The sequence below is a fragment of the Poecilia reticulata genome, chromosome 10, assembly GCF_904066995.2.
Source record: "Poecilia reticulata chromosome 10, P_reticulata-male-v2, whole genome shotgun sequence".
In the NCBI taxonomy this organism is placed as follows: Eukaryota; Metazoa; Chordata; class Actinopteri; order Cyprinodontiformes; family Poeciliidae; genus Poecilia; species Poecilia reticulata.
In genome coordinates, this window is record NC_088839.1 from 6,932,865 (window position 1) to 6,958,619 (window position 25,755).

Genomic DNA, 25,755 nt, shown 5'->3' on the forward strand with positions numbered 1-25,755 from the left:
TCAAATTATCGACCAGGGAGGGTTGGGGAGGTCACTGCTTGAGGCGGTTGGTTGGCTGCAAATGGTAAATGGATTTATAGCGCTTTTCCAGTCATTTTGACAGGAGGAAGCTGGAATCAAACCTGCAACCTTCCGATTGCAAGACAACTGCTTTACCCACCAATGTTTCACAGGACTTTATTTGGAAGTATAAAACCTAGAAACCACAAATCATTTACTTTCCAATTACAAATGATGTAACCTCTTATCCTGTTCAAATACATTGAAGTTTCTGGTTGTGACGCGACAAAATGTGAAACTGTTCAAAGGATGTGAATACTTTTGCATAACACATTTATTCAGTTTTTTTTTGTACTGTGTTGCTAATGAAAAAAGAAGATGAAGAAAAAAAGAATATATGGTTATCAAATTATGTATGGCATCCCTCGGTATTCGCTACCGCTTGCCAAATAGCTCATATCCGCAAATACTTGATAGAGTTTCCCTCAGTGTATAATAAGCCTGGTGGCCCACCAGGCTTAGCATTGTTAAATTATTAGTTTTTTTTAATTATTGCCTTTTTTTAAGGCTTTAGTTGGTGTTTATAAAGACTGGCTTAATCTCCCAGTCTTCCAAAAATGCATAACTATCAAATGATATTTTCATATTTCCTGTCAACTTTAAAAAAAAATTACTCAAAAACACGGCGGGTGGCTGGATGAAGGATGTAGCACCCTGAGCACCGGGCTTAGCAAGTTTTCTGGGGGAAACCCTGCTTGAAACGGCCTCTAAAAATGTTAACAGCTGTTAGCTTGTTTATTAGCTTACAGGGCTGACAAGCTAGAAAATAAATAATTATATCTAAAATAGTCTTCCTTATCTCCTTTTTTAGGGGTGCAGCCAATCAGAGCCAAGCAAAATAAACGACTCTCCTTTATTGGCTGCTTTGTAAACACCAGCCAGTAGCGCGTCAAGTAGCAATGCAGCTAGCTTCCCAAACTGCATTTCCTTTCAAATATTTTAGATTTCTGTAAATAATTTGGAGATTCTTTTAACAGAAAGAGTTGTAAGGTTTGGTTTATTACATAAAACCCACAAGATACACTGAAGTTTGTGGCAAAATGTGAAATGATTCAAGGCGCTGCGGAAACCTAAATGCTCGGCTTAGTAGCAATTATGCTAACTTTACTCAGCATGAAATGTATTCCAATTCTTCTTACAGCCGCAGTAGTTTCTTTTACTCCCGATATCCCCCTGTAGTAGCAGTTTTAATTAATCAAGGAACGTAATCCTCATTTTAGCTGGACAGTCGCCCATTAACCACGATCTGCTAACTGAAAGGATTAGTGCCTTGCTTAGGGGCACTACCAACAAAGCGAGTGTGCTGTGCCGCCTTTCTGTGCTGTGGAAATAAATGAAAGGAAGACGAGGCTCAGTGAGAGACGCCGGCCTGCGTGTGCGCGTGGCTGTGTGCATTTAGTTATCAGGGGAGCACAGCATAGCTCTGCTGAGATTAAATTCCCAGAGCTTACTCTGACTATCAGCATTACTCCAGGACACACACACACACACACACACACACACACACACACACACACACACACACATAGAGAGAGAGAGAAGGAAAGCTGAGTGGTGGGAAAGAAAGCTGCCATCACTACATTTTCATTCATAGAAAATATCAACATTGACAGTTCGCCTGCTGCTGATATCACTCCTGCTAATAATCCCTACCAATCCCATCCTGTTTATCGGTAGTCCCATCAAATCTTTCTTTCCTTCTTCATTTCAATCTGGAGAAATGTGGCTTCACTGTAATCAAAACATGGAATTCAAAACCGCAACAACACCATCAAAGCAATTCTATTAAAGTGACGTTATTGACTATTGTGGATAACGGAAACTAGTCTGGTAGACTCGGTTCGATTGGGGACCAAAACAGCAACGTTTGTTACTTTTTCAGTCGTTCGCAAACCAAACCCTGTGAAAAATGTGTTCCACCTCCTCACCTGTGGTGGCGCTACACTGAGAAACACTGAAGGAAACGACGCGAAAACCTCTGAGCGCAACTTCCTTCTTGATGTAAATAACGTAAATAAAATGGAGTAGCATCAAATTTCAGAAATTGTTCCCAACTCTGCAATTTCAATAGTTATCTTTAATGTTTAAATAACAAAAAAATCAATAATTTATGTCGTAGGACAGAGATAAATAATTACATTTTGTCAAAGTTTCTTGACCTCCGTTACTCTGTCTGTAATAGTCATACTATCTTTTTAATTAGACAAAATTTAACATGAGAAAAAGTTGTACATGAGAAATAGTTTTTAACTGCCTCATGGGGATAAATAAAGGTTAAATAACTACCTAAATAAAAGCTGTTTTTTTCCCCACAGGCTCTCGAAATAGCAAATGCTATGGTTTACTAGGTCAGATCAGAGAAACAGTCTGAGCTAGCTAGCTAACCTGCATATGTAGCACAAAGGTGCATTCTCTGCTCCTGCTGCATGCTGGGATATAAATCTTGGATGTGTTAATTACCTCATGCGACCTGATTTCCTCCATGTGAAAGTTTAGCGTGCGACAGACGGATACAGAGGCGGTGATCCATCACACGGGACCGCAGCTCTGCGGAGATAGGTGTGTGTGTGCGTGTGTGTGTACTGTATGCAAGCGTGTTTGTAGTAGTGACAGCGCTGTCAGTTAATCTTTCTGCATTGACAGATAACGCACATGTCAACCAGCCAAGCCAGCGCAAGTAAAACGATCCCATCCACGTTCCCGGCGCGTAAACCCGCGCACACACACACCTCGGCCCGTCAATCACTTCGTCTGGAATTCCCTCTGCTTGCTCGTCCTTTTCAACTCCTTCCCTCTTTGCGTTCCACCTCCCCTCTCCCTACCTTTCTTCTCCGTCTTTCATCATTCTGTTATTTTTCTTTCCTTTTAAAGAAACTGTCTGCTGCCCTGAAACTGGGTCTTTTTCCCTCCCTTGGGTACTCTGTATGTTTTTTTTTCTTCCTCCCTCTCTCTATTTCCTCTCGTTGCTTCGCTCTTCCTCCCTCCCACGCACATCTTGCTGATAGATTAAATGTTGAAGGCGAGGTCTTGTAGTGGAAAAGAGAAAGTCTCTTTTAATTGCGCCGATCCCTAATTAGGCGGCCCGTCTCGTCTCCCGGCAGTGGATGTGATAAAACAGGAGGCCCCTTTCCCGGGTCAGCGGGTCGCCGCCTCGTGTTGTCGCACACTCCCGCGCCTTATTTTTTTTTCTAGGGGGGAGTTCACCTTTTTTGCCAGTGTATGAATTTCTCGGTGGAGACTGAATGTTTGGTTGTGCAGCAGAAGGAGCGTTTTTGCTAAAAATACATGGTTATGTAAGGAAAGTTTCACCACCCTCTCTGTTCCCTGCAGGCCAGTCTCCAATGGTTCCAGTAGTTATTACATTTACTGCTTTCATATGTCTTTTAGTTATGTGTGTGTATGTGTGTGTGTGTGTGCGTACGTGCGTGTGTGGGCGTGTTCGCACGTGTGAGCGAGCAAGTGTGTGAGTTTTTCATCACAAGAGACACACAATGGTGAACTGCTGAGTGTAATGTAGAAATCTGTGACAATTCAAAGCAAATTTAAACAGGAAGCTGGGTGTAGGAGTTGGCTGTATGGCCTTTGAATTTTATCGCAATATTTTGTGGTATTGTTACGATATTGATAAAAATGATGATAGAAAACAATTTCTTCCTCTTTAGATAACTATGTGGTTGTGACTGCATTTAATAGCGGCACAAACACTAATATTGCTCTTTAAAAAAACATTCCCATTTAAAATAGTTTTCTTCAGGACTCCGTTTACTTAAAGAATGTGATTTAAACTGCATTTAAACTGTAGGAACTGCATTTAATCCTGTTTTCAAATTTGCTTTTGTTTATTTAGGGCTGTTGCAATAAGCGATAAAACAATTAATCACATGATAAATTAAAACGAGCTAAATGATTATTCCCAGAACTAGTTGTAACAACATGATATAAATACAAAGTATGCTAAAACATTTTCCTGTGAAACGGACCGGAGCGGCTTTTCTTTCAGGATCCACATGTGTTTTTCATCAACCATCACCTGTGATTTGGATACTCACAGCATGATGCTGCCTCCACCGTGTTTCACCACGGGTATTTTGTGTCCTGAAAGCGATTATCATGTGAATGCTGCTGCAGCGTCCTATTGCTCTGACTTCTGCTCATTTCTGAGCGCCTCTTTTAACATTATAAATTGTTCCAATCCATGTCCATGTAATTAATTCTGTTTCTTTGCTCACTATGAGTGAAAACACTGCCTAATATTCTTGGGAAATTCATTTTACCAAAATCAGATTGGACACCGATAAGACACGGATCGCCTTGAATTCCCTGCTAAGCCTTTTGTTGCGTGCTTTGTGTGTGACAAACACAAAAGCCTGCTTTTAGTGCAAGACCCCCACCGGTGCTTAAATAACACCAGTTCATTCTGTTTCGGAACAGAAAAATCTGTTTTGTTAGAAAGCGAGTTGAAGTGTGGCTTTTGGAGAGCAACAACCAGGTGGAGTACCCGACGACCATGTTTATGTCCTGAATTGGTTTTACTTTGGTTCTAACTCATTTATCATGTAAATATTCGTATGTGAATGGCAAAAGTTAAATTAATAAGACGCTGCATCAGTAGGGTGACCTTTAACCTCCTAAACTACTTACAGCTGAAACCAGAAATTCACATACACAGAATAAAAAGACACACATCTACTTTTTATTCTCACTGTCTGAAGTGAAATTAAACCAAACTTCTCTTGCTTTAGCTCAGTTAGAATCACCCAAATTCTTTTAATTTGCTAAACACCACAATAATGACAGAGGACACATCAGAGATGCATTCATTAGTGTCTTCAAAATCAATAGTTTACATACAGAATCATTACTATCTACTTAAACAATGAGGGAAAACCCAGATGATGGGGTCGTTTGTTAGGAATCTTCTGATATTTAACTGATACATTTAAGGAGACACACACTTGTGGATTTATTTAAAATCACGATATGATACAATACAATACGATACGATCATTCAGAACAATTTCCAGATGTATAAAGGAGCCACATCCATGTGCTCAAACAATTATACACAAGCATAGCTATGATTGAAATGTCCAAATGTGTCAATCGACCCAAGAACTAAAGCCAAAGACTTTTTAGAAGATTTTGCTGAAAGTGGTAAAGCAGCTGGTGCTGACACGGACTGAAAAGCCGCTCAGCGAGGAGGAAGCCATTACTCCAAAAGAACAGCCTTTCTTGGTGGAGACCTGTCCTGTGGTCCGATGAAACTAAAGTGAGACTGTTTGGAAATAATTTGGGAGAAAAAAATGTGCTACCTGTAAGCCTAGCAGCACCATCCCAACTGTGAAGTATGGAACTAGAACTTTGTAAAGTCAATATTAAGCAATTATTTACTTAAAACAGTCTACTACATCTTGGTGAAAAGTTACTTGCAGGTTTGTTTTTGTCTTATTTCAAATGTACTAAGATGTTTGCACAAGAAACTAGACCAAACACACACAAAATCTTACCAGGTTTTGTGTTTTTGCAGTGAAAGTTGTTACAAAGTGGCTTAAGGACAACCAAGCCAATGTTTTGGCATCACAAAGCCTTGTTATCAGTCTGATGGAGACGGCATCTGTGAGTGAACCCTGACTCAGTTCCACCGGTTCTGTCAGGAGGAATGGGCCAGAACTCCAGCAAACCACTGTGAGAAGCTTCTGGGAGGAAACCCAAAATGTTTGACCCGAGTTTTACAGTTCAAAGCCAGCGCTTCCAAACACTGAGGAAATTTATTCTGATTTTGAAGGCATTAATAAATAAATCTCAAACATATTCTTTCTCTCATCATTGTGGTATTTAGCAAATGGAAATAATTTTGGTAATTCCAGCTGACCTTAACAGATGTTTAATTTAACTTCAGACAGTTTTTTTTTGGTTGTAAACTTCTGCTTTTTTAGTTTTAAAAAGTAGAACGTATTATGGCACATTTTCACAACTAGGGTTCCCCCAGTGCAAGTAAAGCCACCAGGCTTTACTTGGGACCCTACAAAAAAGGCATTGCTTTTTAAAACATTTTTTTAATGATTTTATAATTGGTGTTCAGGTGTTAATCTTCCAATCTTTTAATAACACATTATCAAGTGATATTTTCAAATTTCCTGTTAACTTTAAACATTTTTTAACTCAAAAACACGACGGGCCGCTGGATGAATGACTGCCGTGGTGTCCCAACCACTGGGCTTAGCAAGTTTTCTGGGGGAAACCTTGACAACTATCAGCCCCTCTAAAAGTTCTCATTTGCTTAATCTGTTCTTGGAGGTAAAAATACCAGCTGAGATACGCGCCGTAGCTACGGGGGTGTGAACGGTCTTCTAGTGGTCGGCAGATGGAAAAAAAAAATGTCTAGACTCCCTTAGAAGCATTAAATTCCTCCCCCAAAAAAACCTTTCAGAAAAAGCCCCTTTCACATTAATTAAAAAAATCCCCTCCAACACCTACTGACATGAAACTTTTTTCTGTCTGATTAAAGCCCAGCTGGCATTTAATCACAGGTCAAATAGCTCTGCAGGACTCGTGACTCTAGCTTTGACCGGCAGTGATGGAGGCGCCATTGCCAGGTGGACCGGCCATGTTTCACTCATTTTTTTCACCACAATGAGCTATTTATTGAAGATTACTATTAAAGTTTTTACTTTCAGGATACTTTGGACCTCCTGCCGGGCCTGACCTTTAGTCTCGTTATCGTCTCTTGTTGCCGTGTTTGAGTGGAATTTGAAGATCTGTCAGCCGGCGCCTCAAACATCAGCAACCCCGTTGTTTCTACGTTTACCCGTAAATGCTGTGGCAGAAAGGCTCATGCTAACAAGCTTCTGTTTTTATGTCTTTGCAGCCATCTTGAGTCGGAGCGCAGTGCACTGAAGAGGAGAGAGTGGGAGAGGAGGAACCAGGAGGTCCAGCAAGATGAAGACTTGTTCTCAACCGGATTTAACCTCTTTGGAGAACCATATAAAGTAAAAGAAAAAAAAATAAATAAATCAATGAAAAAACTATAAGCTGACACAAGTTTAAGCACTCATTTAATCATCATGACCAAAAACATCTATTTTGTGACAACATTGTGTGATACTTAAAATGCTACAGAGTATATTGCTAAAGAGTATATTACTGATTTATATGCATATTTTTACAACATGTTTACTCAATACAGCATATTTTTGACAATGTTTTGTTAGAGAAACGATCGTATAAAAAGTTATGCATTTGGTGCTAGAGGGTTAAATATAATGATGCATTAGGGTTGTTATAAAAAGAAAGGAAAAAAAATGAGTAAATTTATACACGAACTCAAAGTTTTTTGGAAAGAAATGGGAGATTTCAGTTTCAAAAGTCAAAAATTTTAAACTTTTGAAATTTTGTTTGTTTTGTGTTTCTAACTGAAATGTTTTTTTAAATAATATCATATTTTTCTTCTTTTCCAAATGAAAATCTTACTATACAGCTCTGGAAAAAATTTTAAGACCACTTCAAATGACCAGTTTCCCCGATTTTACTTTTTATAGTTATATGTTTGAGTAAAATGAACATTATTCTTTTATTCTTTGAAGTACTGAGAGCATGTCTCTGAAATTCAAAACAAAATATTTGCATTTATTAGCAGAAAATGAGAAATGGTCAAAATAACAAAACAGATGCAGAGCTTTCAGACCTGAAATAATGCAAAGAAAACAAGTTTATATTCATTTAGAAACAACTATACTAAAGTTTTAACTTAGAGTTCAGAAATCAATATTTGGTTGAATAACCAGGAGGTTTTCAATAGGGTTCAATGCAGAGGCTCTTCATTTTTTCCAGAACTGTAGGTCATCTGAACTTATGTTAGGAGAACCAAACTCACTGCGATTGATGGGAGTCTTGACTGAAGGAGACCAAACCAAAATTAGCCTAACAAAGTATTAGTTCAATGGTCGGCACACTTACTTCACATATAAAGCAAAGGAAACGTAGCAGGAAGAAACCTTTATCAGTTCTGACTTATCATTAAATCGCAGACACACAACTGTATTAGTTAGCATGTTTCCTTAGAGTTTAAACGCATAAAATAAACACATAAAATGTGTTTATGTTATGTTGCTTGACTTGTAGATTGTAGCTAGCAACAGCTAGCATCACAACATCTTGGGTGTAGCGTTCGACTTGGGTTTAGCTTCATTCCCAGATTGGCTCTCCGACTCCAAATGAAACTCATCATTCAGGTTTGTGAGAAATTTGGGTTTTGCTTCCACTGAGTCGAGCTAACGGTATCTGTACACTGACTTGCTAGTCTCAGTCACATGGCTAGCTACACATTACATTATAATGGTAATTTTTTTAAAATAACAGTTGCCTAAATGAAACTTCAAAAGTAAAACGTGTTCTGAAATGGAAATATGTGTCTCTGTAAATTTGAAGAACTAGTGTGTATCTGTTTAAATTTAAGGAATGAAAGGGAGCCTGAAGCTAAGACGGGGCTACAAGCTAACCTCCATAAGTCTTCCTCATCCATGTCTCCAGCCTTTCCTTAGCTGTATGACAGAGAGAGCTGCTTTTCCCACATGTGGTGCTCTTTTATTTCTGTCAGGGAGACAGGTTTATGCTGCTGATTTATCTCTGCTGGAGAAGAGCTGAACATACCTGACTCCAGAATTGAATTTAGGGGAAAGAGACCAAGTTTACAACACCTTAATCAATTAGGATAGGCTAGTCTCCTCCAAGAACGCGACTCTGTGATTTAGGCTAATATAAAGCTGCTCTGCCTGCTGTAAATTATCATTCGAAAGGACTTATTACGGGTGACAAACAATAATGCGAGTCTTCTGTATTGTTTAATGTCGTTCGGTGGATGAGAAAGCAGATAATGTGACTGTTTTCTCATCCCCTTTTTCCCTGAGGCTAAAATCTGAAACAATTGTACACACAGTTGTATACTTATTATGTTCAGATACCTTTTTTTTCCCTCTTCCCTTTCTTTAACGAAATGTAAACCAGACATGCATGAAGTCCTCGGGCACTGTGTAAAATTGATTTTGGCTTGTTAACTCTCATTAGCTTCCACCAGGCACTTCAACACTTGGTTAGACCAGAGCAGCTTTGAGTCTCGACAGCATTTGCACTAACCTGCTGTGTCCAAACACAGAGGATAAGAGGGTTTCTTACCAAGATGCTCCTCGGGGTTCGGGGGTCAGTAGAAGCAAATGAGAGGTTGCTCTTCTGATAATGAATCCAATTCTAGGGGCCTCCACACTCCTAGTAATCGTTTCTAAGCCAATTAACAGTGAAGACGTAAGGTCAAGATCAGTGTGTACGAGGAGAGAGAGGAGGGTTGTGTGTGTGTGTGGCCTGGTCGGTGTGAGGTACCACTGCTGCATGCTAGCGTCTACAAATAAAATGAATTCCAGTCATTTGTACACAGGTAGGCTACGTTTCCATCCAGTTGACAGGCTAATTTTGAGCTAACTTTAAAAATGTCGCCAAAAAAAAAAAAGGAAATACAAATTGTGGGGTACCCGTCTACTGGTTTGGAGCGAATCAATCAGGCGTAATTGTGTGATTTCAAATGTTGACGTCACACACGGCTGTACTAAACAAGAAGTAGAGGTAGAAAACTGGCATGGATCACATGATTCAGAGAAAGGGAGGGAAATTTCTGGGTCAAGATGTAATTGTTCTGTCATCACAGCCAGCGTTGGCGATGCTGCGTCCTGTTCGCTATGTTAGAACTGGGGTTATGATAGTTTTGGGTTTTTCATTGTAGTTTAGTTTTGTTGTGACTTTTTGTCTATTTCAGTTAGTTTTAAGTAGCTGCTAGTGTGTGTTTTACAGTTTTTAAAAGTTAAATATTTAGTTTCAGTTCACTTTTTAGTAGTTATTGTCGTAGTTTTAGTTTTTTCTTGGTTAATTTTTGGGTGCAGAATTGAAAAAGGTTGAAGTATTGTACTGTGATTATGTTTACATCAACAGAAGACTTTCCAAAAAATGGATTCAGTTATCATTGAACAACCACTCTGGTGTTTCCTCCCAACTTTTGGTGCCGCCATTTTAGCGTAAATGTCGCAAGAAGGATTATAGACTACCAAACTTTTCTGACAGCTGACGTAAACTGCTTGTGTGAGGGGGAGAATCAATTTCACATCAGCTCAAAAGGCTAATAAATAAATTTATGAACATGAAAATAGAGGATATTACATCTATAATTTCAGCTTTAGTTAGTTTTATAAACGCACCATTTAGCTCCAGTTAACGCTGACCACCTCAAGCTATTGTAAAAAATTTGTTTTTGCAAAATTTGTGGAAATTGTTTAGAATTTTGCTGTTTCCGTCTATGTTTTCTAATCTGATACTTCAAATGAAAACACGGTCGGGTTTTGTGCATCAAGATTTTTAACTCTTATCCAGTGACAGTGAGGAAGAGGTAGCCGCCACCATTTTCCTACTTCTTCAAGTTCATCTATGGACTTTTTAATAGGTTTTCTGACTAAAAATGTTTTATTTATTTTTATCTCAACTAAATCTGCTGTGAGTGGTGGACCAATCTGTCTTTTTCTGGCATGAAGAAATAACTAATCCCACCACGGGGATGTGAATAACGGATACATCATAGTGCTTTTTAACAGCATTACCGATGTCAAAAGATACTTACAATTCATATTGAAAAAAATGTACACTAATACTGTAATTACCAGGGGAGGGGATTGGATTTATAACATGGTAACTTTTAGCTCTTAGCAACACTAAACCTAAATACCAAAGCCCTGAATTTTGGTATTAGATCTAATTTGCGGGAAGCCTTATTATTCAGCAAAGAGGCAGTTCCCTGGTAATACGCTGCTGCACAGAGGTTTTTAGGTTCCTCATTAATTACAGTCATTAGCTGAACAGGGAAGCTGTAATTGAAAAGAAAATAATTCTGATAAAAGGGAACGGGTCACTGCATCATTCATAGGGGACAACTTGTTTACTCGTTTAATACGCCTGCTCTTTTTCAACTGTTTGAAGAAATGTCCGCACATTTCTCCAGTTTATACCTCGCTGCTCGCTATTTTCTTCTACTGATTTATTTACAGAAATTTCATTTTTTTATTTGTATTTTTTTATACTCACTTTGTTTGATCAATTCGCTGGTTTTTTGCCAAAGCCTGTTCCCAAGCAATTTTCTTCCCCCCCGCTCTGCATTTAAGTCCGAGCTCCTTCTTTCATATCAGCTCGTTTTAGCTGTCGGATATTGGATTTGTGGAGCCTGAATGACCTCTGCTTTCTGTTTTTATTTTTTTTGTTGTTTTGGTTTTTTTAATCATGTGTCCGTCACTTCTGTCTTTTTCTTCTCCTCTCTCTCCCAACGTTCATTCTCTCTGTCAGCTATTAGCTAATCCCTCTTCTAATCCTGTTAAGGAGCGTTATGCTGTTAGCAGCTATTTGGGATGATCTATTCACACACTCTTAAACACAAGCGCACATGCACACACACCGAAGTCATACATAGGTATTCATCCTCTCCCTCTCCTCTGTTTTCCATTTTACCTCTCTGTAAATGTGTTTTCTGTTCCTCTTCAGCCACCAGATCTTTTATTCATGAGCCTGAGATGGAGACGAGATGGGCTAATTTATTCACAGCTAACTTGGGCTCTCCACGGTGTGTAGTGTTTGTGCGAGTGTGTGCGAGTGTGTGCAAGTGTGTGCGCACAGCAGCGACTTCTGTTAGGGTTATTTGAATGCTTTCCCGTCGGTTCTGATGTGCATCGTCCGTAAATGCGTCTTGATCGTTTTCTTTCTTTCGTTTATTTGCGCGTTTGGAGGTTTTCTTGTTTTATTAGAGGCGAAACGATGCAAAGGAAAGACTTGATGGGACAGATTAATGATGTTTGTCGGCGTTCCGCCTTCTTGATTAGTTATCTTGAAATCTGTTTGGTGATATTTCACTCCTTCTATCTTGTTGTACCATTTTTTAGAAGAATATTTATGGCCTTTATGTTTCAAGTAAAAAAAAATAAAAATAATTATTGATCTGCTGATCTGAGTTTTTGCCATTTGTAATTTCTCTGTCCAAGCTATACTATAAAAATATTAAATAGTAAATATGTTTTCCACTATTGATTACTTTATTAGGAGTAGAGGCGATGTCACAATGAATGAAGCGCTGTTTTACTAACTTTAGTGTTAGCACTTTTGGTAGGACTAGCAAAACTGAACTGTTGTCTTTGAGTGCTGACCTAGAGAAGACAGAAAATAACTGAGATTCCCAAAAGACTTCCTACACTTCCAAATCCAGCGCCTTTAATGGCTGGCTGAGGTTGAAAAGCAAACATAAAATGGGTCGACTGTGTGTAAGCACACTACTCTCTGTAGAACATTCAGAAAATACAATTTCCTTTTAAACAACTTACAGTATTGTTTAGCTTCTGCGACGTCGCTTTCAAAAATCTTACAAATACTGACAGTTTTTGGTTGTCATCTCACAGTAACAACTTCCAAACTGAAGAGTGTTGTGGTCAGTGTCAGTTCAAGTTTCTTCTTCAAATCAAGCAAAATTGGTGTCACATGTTTATGCAGCAAAAATCATCATTTGTGCTGCTGTCACTTTAAAGATATTACTTAATGTTTCCAGAGGTCATCAAAGGTCAAAACGACCCCCTTTTCCACCCTCACACACACTTACAAAGTCAAACAAATTTGGCATCAATCAACTGCGCTTTAAAAGGTTTTGCTGCACAGACCAAATTTTGGGCTTGGTGCTAATCTCTGGTGACCTCTGGAAACGTTTTTCTTTTGTAAAATTTAAAGATTCTAACAGCACACAGTTTTGTTGCTGCACATACATTTGACACCATTTCCATTCAACGTGAAGAGGGCAAGAAGGTCAACTTCACTCAGGTTGTTTTTGAGTTTGGACCCTGCGGGTCACCAGTCAGAGCCAAGAAAAGTGAAAATTTGTTAGTTATAGTTTCCCTCCATTAATTGCCCTTTTTATTTATTTCAGTTAGTTGTTTTCTCAGTTTCAGATTTGGCTATTTTGTTAGTTTTAGTTTACTATAATAACCTTGCTTGGTTCTTTATTTGTTTTCTTTCCACTAAGTGTATTTACAGTTTTTTAAGAAAGTGGCATGGTCAGTACAAGACTAAATTGCTTTTACACCCTAATCTGCCAGTATTGGTGAAAATTGGTCACCATGGTGTAAACAAAATAAATCCAAATGCTCATGATTACACTCCCCTCCTCCCCCCATCTCATGGTACCATCACGACAAAGTCCAATACGTCCATTACTTTGGCTGTTCACCAAACCATTAACATTATCAAACTATTACAGACGTCCCCATTATCCTCAGTTATGTGCTAATGTGCAAAACGTCTCATTTTTACAAACAGAACAAATACAAAAAAGGCCTGCCAAACACGCGGGCTAACGGCGCGGTGCGAGCGTCGTTTCCATGGTTTTCTCTCTCTCAGATCCGCTCGCTTTCCGCCGAGGCATGTTAAAACCAGAACACTTTGTGATTTCAGCTCCACCTGGCTCATAAAACTCATGTCAGAACAATTGCTTGGTGAAAGCAGAAACTTGTGATCACCATGAAACGCAGCTTAAATGGCCCTCTATTACAGCCAATAGTGCCATGGTGTTATGATCATTCGTAATGTTGTGAAGTGTTTGCTGTAACAAACACACACACACTTAGAATTCCCTCCTCAGCAATGAGCCCTCTCCATGGATCATTGCATGTTATTACTCTATTATTTGGTTATTGACTGAAGCCGTTTGCATTGGAACAACAAAACCGCACGCTCAAACGATCACCTCGAGGAAGAACAACCATCGACATATCAGTCTTTAATTGTCCATTCTTCTCTCGCCTCGGAGATCTACAGATGATTTAAATTCATCTTTAAGTTTATTAATCTTCTTACAGCTTCCTCCTCTCTTTAATTCTCCAAATAAATACGATTTTACTTCTTCTCACCAGCTTTGCTCTGACTTGACACGCCGTGTCCCTGTTAGTGCCGTGGTAATTGGGCCGTCAGCAACCTCTGCCTTCTGACTGAGAAATTCTATTGACCAGATTGCTAATCAGATGTGCAATAAAATTACTGGACGGCATTTTGCATTGATCTTGCTCACTGGTCCCATTGTTCCACGTTTGTCTGTAATTCACGATGAAATGTCAGCCGTGCGTCGGTTTGCTGTAGGTCTTGCATAATTCAGATCCGGCTGATGAATGGTGTCGGCTTTACGGCTCGTTGTTCAGGTTGAAAACTTGTCACGTATTTATTGCTTCCTCTGGTAAAGATGTGTAAAAAAAAAAACAAAAGTCTTTACAGCAATTGTTCCTTGCTTCAACCTTACTTTTTAATTTCCAGTAAACCTGTTCAAATACATTAAGGGGGCAGCGTTATGTAAAATCAATCAGGCATGTTTGAGAAATCCTTTAAGCTGCATGGCAACCATTCAGCTGGGTGGACCTAACTCGGCCTCCGAGAATAAAGCTCCTCCTTGGAATTTCAGTTTCCAAGTTTCCACCTCACAGAGCAGCTCTGCCCATCACTCCCCACTCAGACTAGCCAGCAGCAATCAGCAAACACTTGATATTAGCAAATAAACAAAAGGTTGTGTGGTATGTATTGTGTGCCTGGAAAATACATGCTACTGCACGTTTAAAGTATAGTCATATTAGTAAAAACATTGTTATACCCTGCCAAATGTGGGCACCCATCTTCTTCATATGGTATTCCTGAAATGCCAAATATAGGACATGCTAAAAATACCAAATAAAATCAGTATGCTTTCATGGGCCCAACATTGGGGGGAAAAAAGTTCAAACACGTCAATTTATCATTTTCTATGTTTGTATACATCAACTATTAAAGTTTATTGGTGCTATTTTGTATCATAATTCCTATAATGATAAATAAAAAGCTCCTTCGATAACAGTAAACGTTACAATAACCGATCCTAGTCTATTCTGTCTGAAGCTCACAGATCCCAGTAAAGTCCCAGTAAAGTGAACCAAACTCCACGTTGTGACGGTAAGGCGGATAAGCCGTTTTCTTTCCTTATTATGGCGACTTGGTGATTACTTACAGCAGTTCTCTACCAATAAACTTGGTTTCCTCAAAAGTGGCTAGTGGTTAACAGAAACAGTCTTCTGCGTGACATCTTATTTATGCCGTGTGGTATGGTAATTGCCAAGTCTTGGTATAGTAATTAGATGTTTCAACTTAAAAAAAAAAAAACAAAGCAAACCATACAATACAAACAGATTTTACACACTCTTACCAGTTGTGGGACTTTATTTTCCTCTTTTTTTGGCCCAAGAAGAACTGCTGCCACTAGTGCTGATTTTCTTCTTTCTTTAGGGAATCTGTCACTGACACTAAATGAGCTGTTAGGCTATTCTTGGGCACCTCTCAGCATTTCTGATAGCAGGTAGGCTGCTATAGGATGACATATAAGTAAAGGCAGGACTGTCCTCCAAACAGTGATTGGCTGAGAATGTGGGGTCAGGGTAATAATGACTCCTGCCCCATTAATTTCACAGCTTCAGCCCGGGATGGGGCCTCTTAAAGGTGGTATTATTTAATTAATCATCTCCTCCGGAAGGCTGGTCAGTGGTCACCCTATCTATCTCTCACTATTCCTTTCCAGATGAGTAAAGAGGGCTGTTCATCAAGTCTGGTAAAAAGGAGAAATGGAAGACTCAATTAATGTCCTTTTTCTTCTCCCTCTCTGTCCTTTTTCCCTCTTCCTTTTTTTTCCCTTCCCTGTCAGACTAATAAGGGCGATGCGTTGGCCAACCGAGTCCAGAACACCCTGGGCTCCTACGAAGAAATGAAAGACCTGCTAACCAGCCACTCCAACCAGAGCCACTTGGTGGGAATCCCCAAAGGCAGTGCCGCGAGCAACAACCAGCAGCAAGCAGCGGGCTCCTCCACCGCCGACAGATCGGCCACGGAGTCCCAGCTGTTCAACGAGGCCTTGAGAGGAGCAGCGGGCAGTGGAGGAGGAGGAGGAGCAGAGGGAAGCGGGGAAAAGAGGACGGGAAGCGGCGCGCTGTCGTCAGCCTCCATGCAGCCGCCCGCCGTCGTCACGTCGTTATCGACCGGGGTGGCAGCCCCGCACCAGAATGCGAAGAAGTCGAGGAGCTCCATGGAATGGTCGAAGGGAGGCCAAGCGACGGGCCTGGTGGTAGGGTCAGGGGCGCCGGGGCAGAACGGACAGGGGCAGGTCCCTGCGGCCGCCGCGGCCAGCCGGGGCAAAATGGCTCTTTTAGAGGAACAGCAGCTGCAAAGGCACGAGGAGCTGTTCAGCTCTCTCAAAGATGAACTGGGTCTGAAAGAGGAATCAAGCCCTTCTTCCTCATCTACATCCTCTTCCTCGTCCTCTTCCAGAAGGCATTCGTCCAAAAGCCATTCCCTACCAGGTAAATGTGATGCAACGTGCCTCAAAAGGGATTGCTACTCTGATTCTGTTGCTTTCAAGAGTCTTTCAGTTTTATGTACATTTAATATCGGATGGTTTAATTAATGGACTGTTGGCTTGTATCAGTGTTGTGAAGATATAAACATTGAAAGATACTGTAGATGTGTACCTTACTGCATAAAATCTTTCCATACTAAACATCATAATAATTCAGGTCTGCTATCTTGTTGCCATTGGTATGTGAGTCCTTTAGCGTGTCGACATACCTCAGTACGTTCATGAACATGAGGCTCTCATGCCTTGCGGACAAGCAGTCCGGAACAGTTTCAAAGCCTGTGGCCATTAACAAAATTAAAGTTGGATTGGAGCTTCCTATTGGATCCTAAGGGTGGATCACACCAGCTCTGTCTGGTCCGCTTCATAGTTCATTTACCTAGAAAGTTTGGTTCGTTTAGGGAGATGTGAATGTGCAAGCGGACCAAAAAAGTCGACTCTCTAAAAACCAAAGTCTCTTCGGTTAAAATGTACCAAGCAAATCAGAGACCACTCCAAAAGCAGGATGCAGACTAAACCAGAGGGCATTCTGGGTAAATACAACCTAAACAAACATGTGAGTCTAAAGCTAGTTGTTTATAGTCTTTTACCAACAACTAAAGAGAAATCCTACAACTGTTAAGATTTGACGTCACACCGTTTTTGTTTACATTTTGTGAAGGAGAAAGTTGCGCTTGGTGTCTTCTTCTTCTTGGTGCAGCGCCACCACAGGCCAGGAGGGGAACAGGTTTTTCAAAACTGGTTTGTTTTTAGCATCAGCTGAAAAGATAACCAATGTTGTAGTCTGACCGACTATCAGGTGAATTTTTTGATACTATTAATCAAATGTAGTTCAAAATCTGAAATACCTGGAAAATACAGAAAGGCCATTTTTACCATAGAATTCAACAAATGGAAATCGCGACATACAAAGTATTGAAACCTGAACAGAAATGTTCTACAGCGATTACGTATTCTTAAAAGCAAACGTTACATTTGTAAAACCTTTCTGTGTTTGTTTAAAAAATTGAGTGTTTAGTTTCTCTAAAAATATTGCTACAATCTTGTCCAGTCTTCTTCTTGTGAAACCAACGTTATCTTATAAACTCGAGGAAATAATTTCAACCCAAATCAAGAGGTTTTGTTGTTTTATTCATTAACTCTTAGGGTTGCCTTTCTCAAATCTAGGAAAGCTTTTACAGATGTGTCTGATTATAGGTGTAAAATACAAAACATTTTATATCAAAATTCATAATTTGTTGTTTTTTTTATCCTTGCCTGAGTCATGAAGGCTGATTAAATAATTGTAGTAAAATTTTGAAGGGTTCCAATGATTCAGACCTTCTTGGTAAAAATGATTAAAATTAGCATTTATTACATAACCAGATAATAAGGTTGATTTTGAAACCTCAAAACATCTTAATTCTTTTCAATTTGATTGGCTGTACTGATCTTACTGATCTCTGACAATGAGCTGTTGGTAGGGTTTATTGTTCTCAGGTGGGTTCTTTTTCTTCTTTCTCTTACAGATGGCGGCAACTTTCGGTCCTCCACTGTAGACGGTTGCCACTTTAAGTCTTCCTCCAGCGTGGAAAATGGCGGATCTTTCAAAACCTCCCCGTTCGAAAACGAAACAAGTTCACACGTTTCTTTGTCCTCCTCCCCGCTGGCTTCCACCTCGGTTCTGACAACTCCCACGCCCGGTCTGACCACCCCCACATCTGGACTGACCACGCCAACTTTCCCACCCGGCTGCCTATCGGGGAAGCCGATTGCTGTTCAGCAGAAGCCCACTGCGTACGTTCGCCCAATGGACGGCCAGGACCAGGCGCCAAGTGACTCCCCGCAGCTTAAGCCCCCTCCGGTGGCAACAGAGGGGTTTAGCAGCAGCCAATCTTTTGGAGGAACGTCTGGAAACGTAAAGAACAAACTGCCAAAACTGAACCTCAGCCACACAGGAGAGGTAAGAATTTGGAGTTGGTTACAGTTGGTGCATTGACCTTAAAAGAGTCTGTAGATTGAGTCAAATCATCTTTCTTTGTTTTTTTTTTTCTTTGTTTTTTTACTGAAAAAGCAAATGAAAAACTTTTACTTTGAAGAACAAAGTAAAATTGGCAGCCTCTCTGGTCTGCTGGTTTTAATATTTAGGATTTATTTTTTATTATACTATAAATAATCTGTCAGTAAAATAGTAGGACAGAACAAAACTGAGCCCCTGACTGAATTGACATGTTGTCAATCACCCAGAAGCTTCAACAGAGCACGTTACAGGCATTCATTAAGCAACCTGGTGGTTCCTGGGTGGGCTTTAATGCGTTTACAGGACAGCTTTGAGACTGATGGTTGATTGTTGATTAGCTTTCTATTTTTGTTTGTCTACTGTTGTGTTAGCTTTGTTTAGAACTATCTAATCTAATTGTTCTTTAGATTAAATTGAGTTCCAATCGATTAACCGATAACGTCAGCTTAGACCGTCTTTTAGTGTTGTAGTTTGGCTTAAGGATGGCCAGTAGATACAGAAACAAAGGTGGCGGGGTCATACTAGAACAGGAAAAACAAACAATTGAGTCCGGAGATGGAGTCCTTGTCAAATGGTGTTTTTGACTAAAGTCCCAGAGGATTAGAGTCCCAGTTAAACAATGTTTAATTGAAGTCCTAAAAGGGGTGCGGGTTTTAATGTTTTTATCTTTTTTAATCTTTTTCAAAATCTCTTTCTCTTTCTCACTGTTTATTCAATGTCACATGCTGTTTTTATTTTAATTATGTAAAGCACTTTGAAATGCCTTGCTGCTGAAATGTGCTATACAAATAAAATTTGATTGATTGATTGATTGATAAAATGATTTTATGTGGTTCTGTTTTGAAATATAAACACTTGACAAGCTGCAGAAGTTTCACCTTAATAGCACTCGCTCTGCATTACGGTGCAGCGTCAACTTCTCAATTAAAAATGACTGATTTGCTAAGAAGGCGAGGACAGAAAAGCAAAGGGCATAACAATCAAAAAACAAATCATGATGCCCTTTATGTTAAGGAACAGGGATTCATTCACAATGGTGACAGGTGCCCGTCACACCAGTTGATCCTCTTGATGCAAGAGAAAACTCAGACTTTTAAGAAAATGGCTGCTTATCGATCGATAAGATCAATCAACTTTAGATTAACTCAAAAATCGATAACTTCCATGCCTGGAACCCTTTGGAATCTTTGAATCTTTTGCTCTTGGCAACCTGTTGCACCAGGATAATGTTTTCCCATTTCTTTAGTTGCACATGCAGCATTGAAAAAACCAACAGGTCATTTCCAAAGAGATCCTTCCAGACTTGACAAATCTCATTGTACATCCTTAAAATATTTGACAGGCCAAGTGAAACAAATTTATATGAGACCTGGAAGGTTTTCTACAGAAGTAAGCCACTGTTTCTGGGATAGACTGCTATACATTAGGTGACTTAAGAGCCAATCCAGAAATGTGTTTAGTCTTTTCATGCCTGAAGCCATAAGTGAGACGCATTGGGCAGGTACAAGTGAACAAGCAGCAGAAGAAAAATAGTCTGGAAATACTTGATCAACTCTACTTTAGAAGAGTATATTTTTAAAACTAATTAGGCAAGTGTCATTTTCAGTACTGAAATTACAAACAGCTATCGTAGAAGATCAAGATTAAAATCAGTCATCTCTGATGCTGGTGGCCATTTTCTTAAAAGTCAGAGTTTTCTCTTGAATCAAGAGGGTCAACCAGCTTTTCTTAACAAAAAGGGCAATACAAATTGGCATCATGATTTTTTTATTTTATTTTGTTACAATTTTTCTGCATTATGCCCTTTGCTTTTCTGTCAACACATCCTCGCCTTCGTAGCAAATCATTTTTAATTGAGAAGTTGCCGCTGCACCGTAATGCCTAGTGAGTGCTGTTAAGGTGAAACCATCTACAGCACCTTCCTGCTAAAACAGACCTCAGAGCAAGCTAAACTCCCCACATACCAGAATTCTTCAGGCAGAGGTCTGATGACAGGTACAGTCTGTGCTCTGAAATGAGGACGAAATTTAAAGCCCCTTCACTCTGGATTTACACTACTACTGCTCTGCAGTCCAACTCCATAACCGTTCAAATGTGGCTCGAATGCTCCAAGTCTAGAAACATTACTTCCACTGGGAAGGCAATAATTCTCTCAGTACTCACCAAATATGCCTCCCCCTCAGCTACTTTCCTCACCATCCTTCAATAATGCTATCCCCAGCTGCTCTCAAGGCTCTCTTTACAACATGCAATACATTATATGTGTATTTGTAAGACTTCTCTTTAAGGGCAATGACGAAAACCTTTTGCATACGACCTGTAGCTTCAAAAATAATTTGCTATCTATTGCCAACCAGACTTTGCAATATGGAGTTGTGAGCGCCGCTTCACAGCTCAAAGCCCAAAGAGGCCGTGTTTACTATTGAGGGTGTGTGTGGATTGTTTGCTTCAGCAGGTTGTCTAAGAGAGGTGGTTTTACACTTGAACACGATGAAAAGCAGTGTCATGTAAAATAGATCGAATCCAACTGCCTAACCACCGTCTCACCAGAGGTGTCAGCACTGAGGTGGCTTTAGGTAAAATAAAGCAAAAGTAAACAAATTTGCACGAAAATATATAAAAAAAAATAAAGATAAAACCACAGAGGCAGCTTACCAGCAAAAAAAAATAAAAATATTTGGGGTTTAGTTACACTTGGTTGGTTTTTCCATTCAGCTTTCAGCTGATTTCTATTAGCTGTGTTTCCATTGACCATGAAGTTGCACAATTTGACATTTCAAAAATAAATTGTCTATAGAAACACAGCAACTTTGAAACAACTTGTGTTTCGATAGAAAGTTTTGGCGCTTTTTTTGAGCAAAACTGAAATGGAAACTCCTTTTTTTTTCCTACAACCAAACGTTGCCACTCAACAACAAAAATAAAAGTCTGTTTCTCTTCAGATTTGATTTTTGTTTCATGGATCTTTTGGAAACGTTATCCAGCGTTCAGTAAAGGAACGCAGAACTCCGTGATCAAGCACCTTGAACAACCAACCAAGACCCACTTCGCCTGGATGTAAACAAATTATTAGCAAGTTTACAAATATGTCATTCACATTCACATCTTAGTGCTAATTTATAATCTGTTTATCATTTGACACCCAATTATAAATTCAAATTAAAGACTTAAAAAAACACAGTAATACAGACATTTTCATGGTGCAGGAACAGACTCCTCCTAATTTAACCCCTTCAATTATTCATGAGCATCTGCTTTAGCTGGTTAACTGTGACACATACTGTCAGTCTGCTTCTGATGTCACAAGTCCTGAGCGCATGTTTGCATTTTTTTAGACTCACACCCCCCACCCCCACGTATTGTCTATTCATCTCTGCATCTTTCTCTCTCTCTTTCTTTTTTTCTTTCTTCTCCTCTTGAAGCAGCAGGAGATGCAAGTTTTGATGATGATGCTCCTGTATGCGTGTGTGTGTGTGCGTGTGTGTGTGTGTGCGTGCGTGCGTGTGCTACGTGAGACTCGTTGACAGGCGAGCAGCCATCCATATCGAGAAAGCCAGCTGTTCCTATTCTTTGATAGGACAGATCTGTGTGTGTGTGTGTGCGTGTGCATGCGTGTGCGTGTGTGTGCAGGGCTGTAAATGAGCCTGAGCTGGAGCTCGGAGCATATGGCACTAAGAGGGAGATGGAAGGACAAACGGCGGAGGAAGACGAGGGGAATTGAAACATAGTTTACTTTCATGGCCACAAGTGTTTCTGGACGCTTCGTGGCGTCGACAGCTTCCGTGAGGGAAGGTGTTGGACTCGATTTGCACTGAAGGTGAAGGGAAGGAGATGAGGAAGAGAGAGACAGACAATGACTGACTGATTACGGCACCTTATCATGGCTGTATTTGTTCTAGTTAGATGAGTTCCTGGATGCGTTCTGCAACTTAAATAGCAAAAGAGCAGCATGTCGCAGGGTAGGGCTTTGTGAACCAGAAACAGATGGGACACTTCAATTGCTTCTGCTTCATGCTTCGTCTCTGTAAACAGAAGTGAAATGTAAAGAGGTGATTTAAATGTTCAGACAGTAAGGGGAATTTTAATATTAGGCTAAGGGTGTTCGCTTTCACACAGCGCTGTGTCAAAAAACCTAATGGTTTGAAAAACCTGTTCCCCTCCTCGCCTGTGGGGGCGCTGCACCAAGAGCCACTGAGGGAAACGACACGAAAACCTCTTCCCCTCCTCGTATTGTCACATGGTGATGTCCGTGTGACAATATGTTATTTAAACGAATAAAAACCTATACTTTCAAACATTAACCTGAAGTGCATTTGGATTCTGCAGCCGGATGATGACGCACACCAGAAATTCTTGAACTAAATGACTCAAAACATATACCAAAAGATAGTTTTGAAGTAGCCTAGTCCAAGACTGGATCCAAATTATATACTGTGGTATGACCTTAAACAAACTTTCTTGTTTGTTTAAGGTCATACCTTAAACAAGGTATGACCTTAATCTCCTCTTTGTGCCTGAATGTAAACAGCTATGCAGCTAATGATAATGATTCAGCAACAAGGCAGTTCGAAGGGCATTACATCGTAAGATAAAAACGTAATACAGTAACCAGTTATGAAACAAGCAATAAACGTTACATTTTGTCAAATACCATAATATAAATTAAGAATAATCATCAAATATACATATAACATATTGATTAATGTTCCAAATGCCACAAAAAAAACAACAACAACCAAAGAAGACACAACCATAACTAATAACTTTTTCATAGGGACCCAGGACGGTTCTGATAGCGTTTATTATTGAAAACATAATTCAACTAAAGCTTTTACTCAGGTTATCTCTGTCTGGTTTTAAGATTTGCTTGGTGTTCTATAATACTGATGAGTGACAAAAAAGCAAAAAGAAAAATAGAAAAACCCTCAAATATGTCTTATTAAAGATGCAAGGATTAAGTTAGAGACTCGCTTGTACCTCTGGTAGTCAGTCCTAAGAGTCCCAAACACTCCGATGTTTTGTGTAATGTTTTCTAATTGAGTCAGGCGCTACAAATGGGTTTAAAACACTCGATATGTGCCTCGCAGTTCTGCTGTTGAGTGTGCTGTCAGTGTGTTTTTGTGTGACCAAGCGTGTGCAATAAGGCTTTAAACTGCTGTGGAAGCTTTCTCTTAGCGCCATAGGATTATTGATCGGGGACCTTTATTCCTGAGTGTATGGGAGAGTGTGTATGTGATAGAGCGGGAGTGGAAAGCAGACTGATAACAGTATTGATTGTTTCCTAACGGTTACAGTAGCCTTGAATTCTCTTCAATGAGGATGGAGACACACAAACACACACACGCTCAGACATACGTATCTGTTGAGTGAAGGATTTTTCTCCAGCTGCAGCTGTTCTAATGCGGTGATGTCCGCTGTAGTTCCAGAACATTAACAAGCGAGCAACTAAATGTGTTGCATATGAGACTAAAACATGACACCCGGTGCTTTCACTTTCTAGCTGGACCAGTCTGACTGAATGTAATATAAAAGAAATAACAAGCTGAAATCTAGTGGAGTTGAATGAATTCAGGGTGTCCTGCATCTTTAAACAGTCTCAAATTAATTTATCTAAAATTAAGGCCATAAAATGTCTTAAATTCTTAAAAATTGCATATTAGTCTTGTGTATGTTTTCTGGCTTTACTTTTCTGAGTCGGGCACCAACCAGGCCTGTCACGATAACAAATTTTGCTGGACGATGAATTGTCCCAGAAGTTATTGCGATAAACGATAATATTGTTGCTTTGAGACAATTTTCAAGCAATATAAGGGTAAAGGCATAATGATGCAAGAGCACATTCTCAAAGATGAATAAACTTTAAATTCTAATAAACATTTAACTGGGAGACATTTTAAATATGCAAAGTAAGCAACAGACAAAACAAATAATATGAATTAGGAATTCTTCGTAGACAAAACTGTCCTTCAAAAAAAACAGCTGTTTGAGACCAAAGCACCAAACTGAAGACGTTTGTTATTCAGTTCTTGGTAGAAAAACGATAAATCATGCAATTAAAATTATCAAACTTGTTTTAATCTATCATGCGATTAATTGATTTATTGATTCTTGTGACAGGACTAGCACCGACATCTTCATTGTGTTCTGTAGCTTGAGGCGGTTGAGGACACCGCTAACTAGCGCATTGGCTGAATTATGAATATACTGTATCTCATCTAAGTATTTGCATCCATTGCGATCATGATTTTTTTTCTTCATGAAGAAGCTTATTCATGTGTGATTTTCATTTCCTTTTATATTTAATCGAAAAACAGCAGTTGTGAAATTGTTTTTGCACATTTGCGATGGAAACCCAGCAAATGTGACCGATCAGACGAGAGAAACGTGAACTGTCGCAAAAATACTAAGTGGCATTAAACTTCTACTTTGTAACTGAAGAAGTTTAACGCATAACTCAGAAAAGCAAAATCTGAAAAATAAAAACAAAACACCAGTAACTCCCCCCTCTAACATCAAAGTGTTCGGCGGCTCGCGCTGTTCGCTGCGTTCACATTCAGGTGAGCAACACTCCAGTCAAACGGATGTGTATGTACATTTGTTAAACCCTGCCAGCAGTCTAGCGAGGAGGTAAACATGGAGGTGACAGGTGACATTTCCAACAGTGCCCATGACAAGTTTCATTTACATGTAGTTCAAAGTATGGGGCTGATGTAATTTCACACTGATTTGGAGGCGTGCTGCGGTGTTTTCCGTCAGCCGCGTGCACGGGAACACGCAGCGCCTCCCCACTAATGTAGCGGTAAATAAGAAGCAGGCTAGACTAAGACCTTCAGTCAGTAATCACTGGGAGGGGAGCGCTAACCAAATCATCTCTGCTCTCAGAGAAAGCATTCATGTATGCCTTTTTGAATGAAAAGATTCAGCCTTTATATAGCCCACTGGCTAGATGAAAGGAAAGCAGTAATACACACATTAATAACACCAGATGTCAGGCTGTGAAGAAAGCCGGGCAGGAGACCAACTTCCCAGGATACTTCGGCTGCTTTACCTTTAAAAATTAGCCTACCATTATTTACAGTTGAAAATAACATATTGTAAGATATTTACGCCTTATAAATATCTGAAATAGACTCGCAGTCAGACTTTAAATCAGATTCATCCGTCTCCTGTTTTAGGTCAAAAATATTTTGATTTACAAATTGATTTGAGAATTATTTGA

At 39.7% G+C, this 25,755-nt stretch overlaps 1 protein-coding gene across 3 annotated transcripts in view; it reads left to right on the plus strand.

Annotated features, from left to right (window-relative positions):
- aff2 (AF4/FMR2 family, member 2) overlaps positions 1-25,755 on the plus strand; it is a 206,482-nt gene that overhangs the window by 62,514 nt on the left and 118,213 nt on the right. For all 3 annotated transcript variants that reach the window (XM_081611901.1, XM_081611900.1, XM_081611899.1), the window contains exons 2-4: positions 6,929-7,049; positions 15,833-16,484; positions 18,046-18,479. In XM_081611901.1, coding sequence (XP_081468027.1) covers positions 6,929-7,049; positions 15,833-16,484; positions 18,046-18,479 — 1,207 coding nt within the window. The remainder of the gene's footprint in view (positions 1-6,928; positions 7,050-15,832; positions 16,485-18,045; positions 18,480-25,755) is intronic.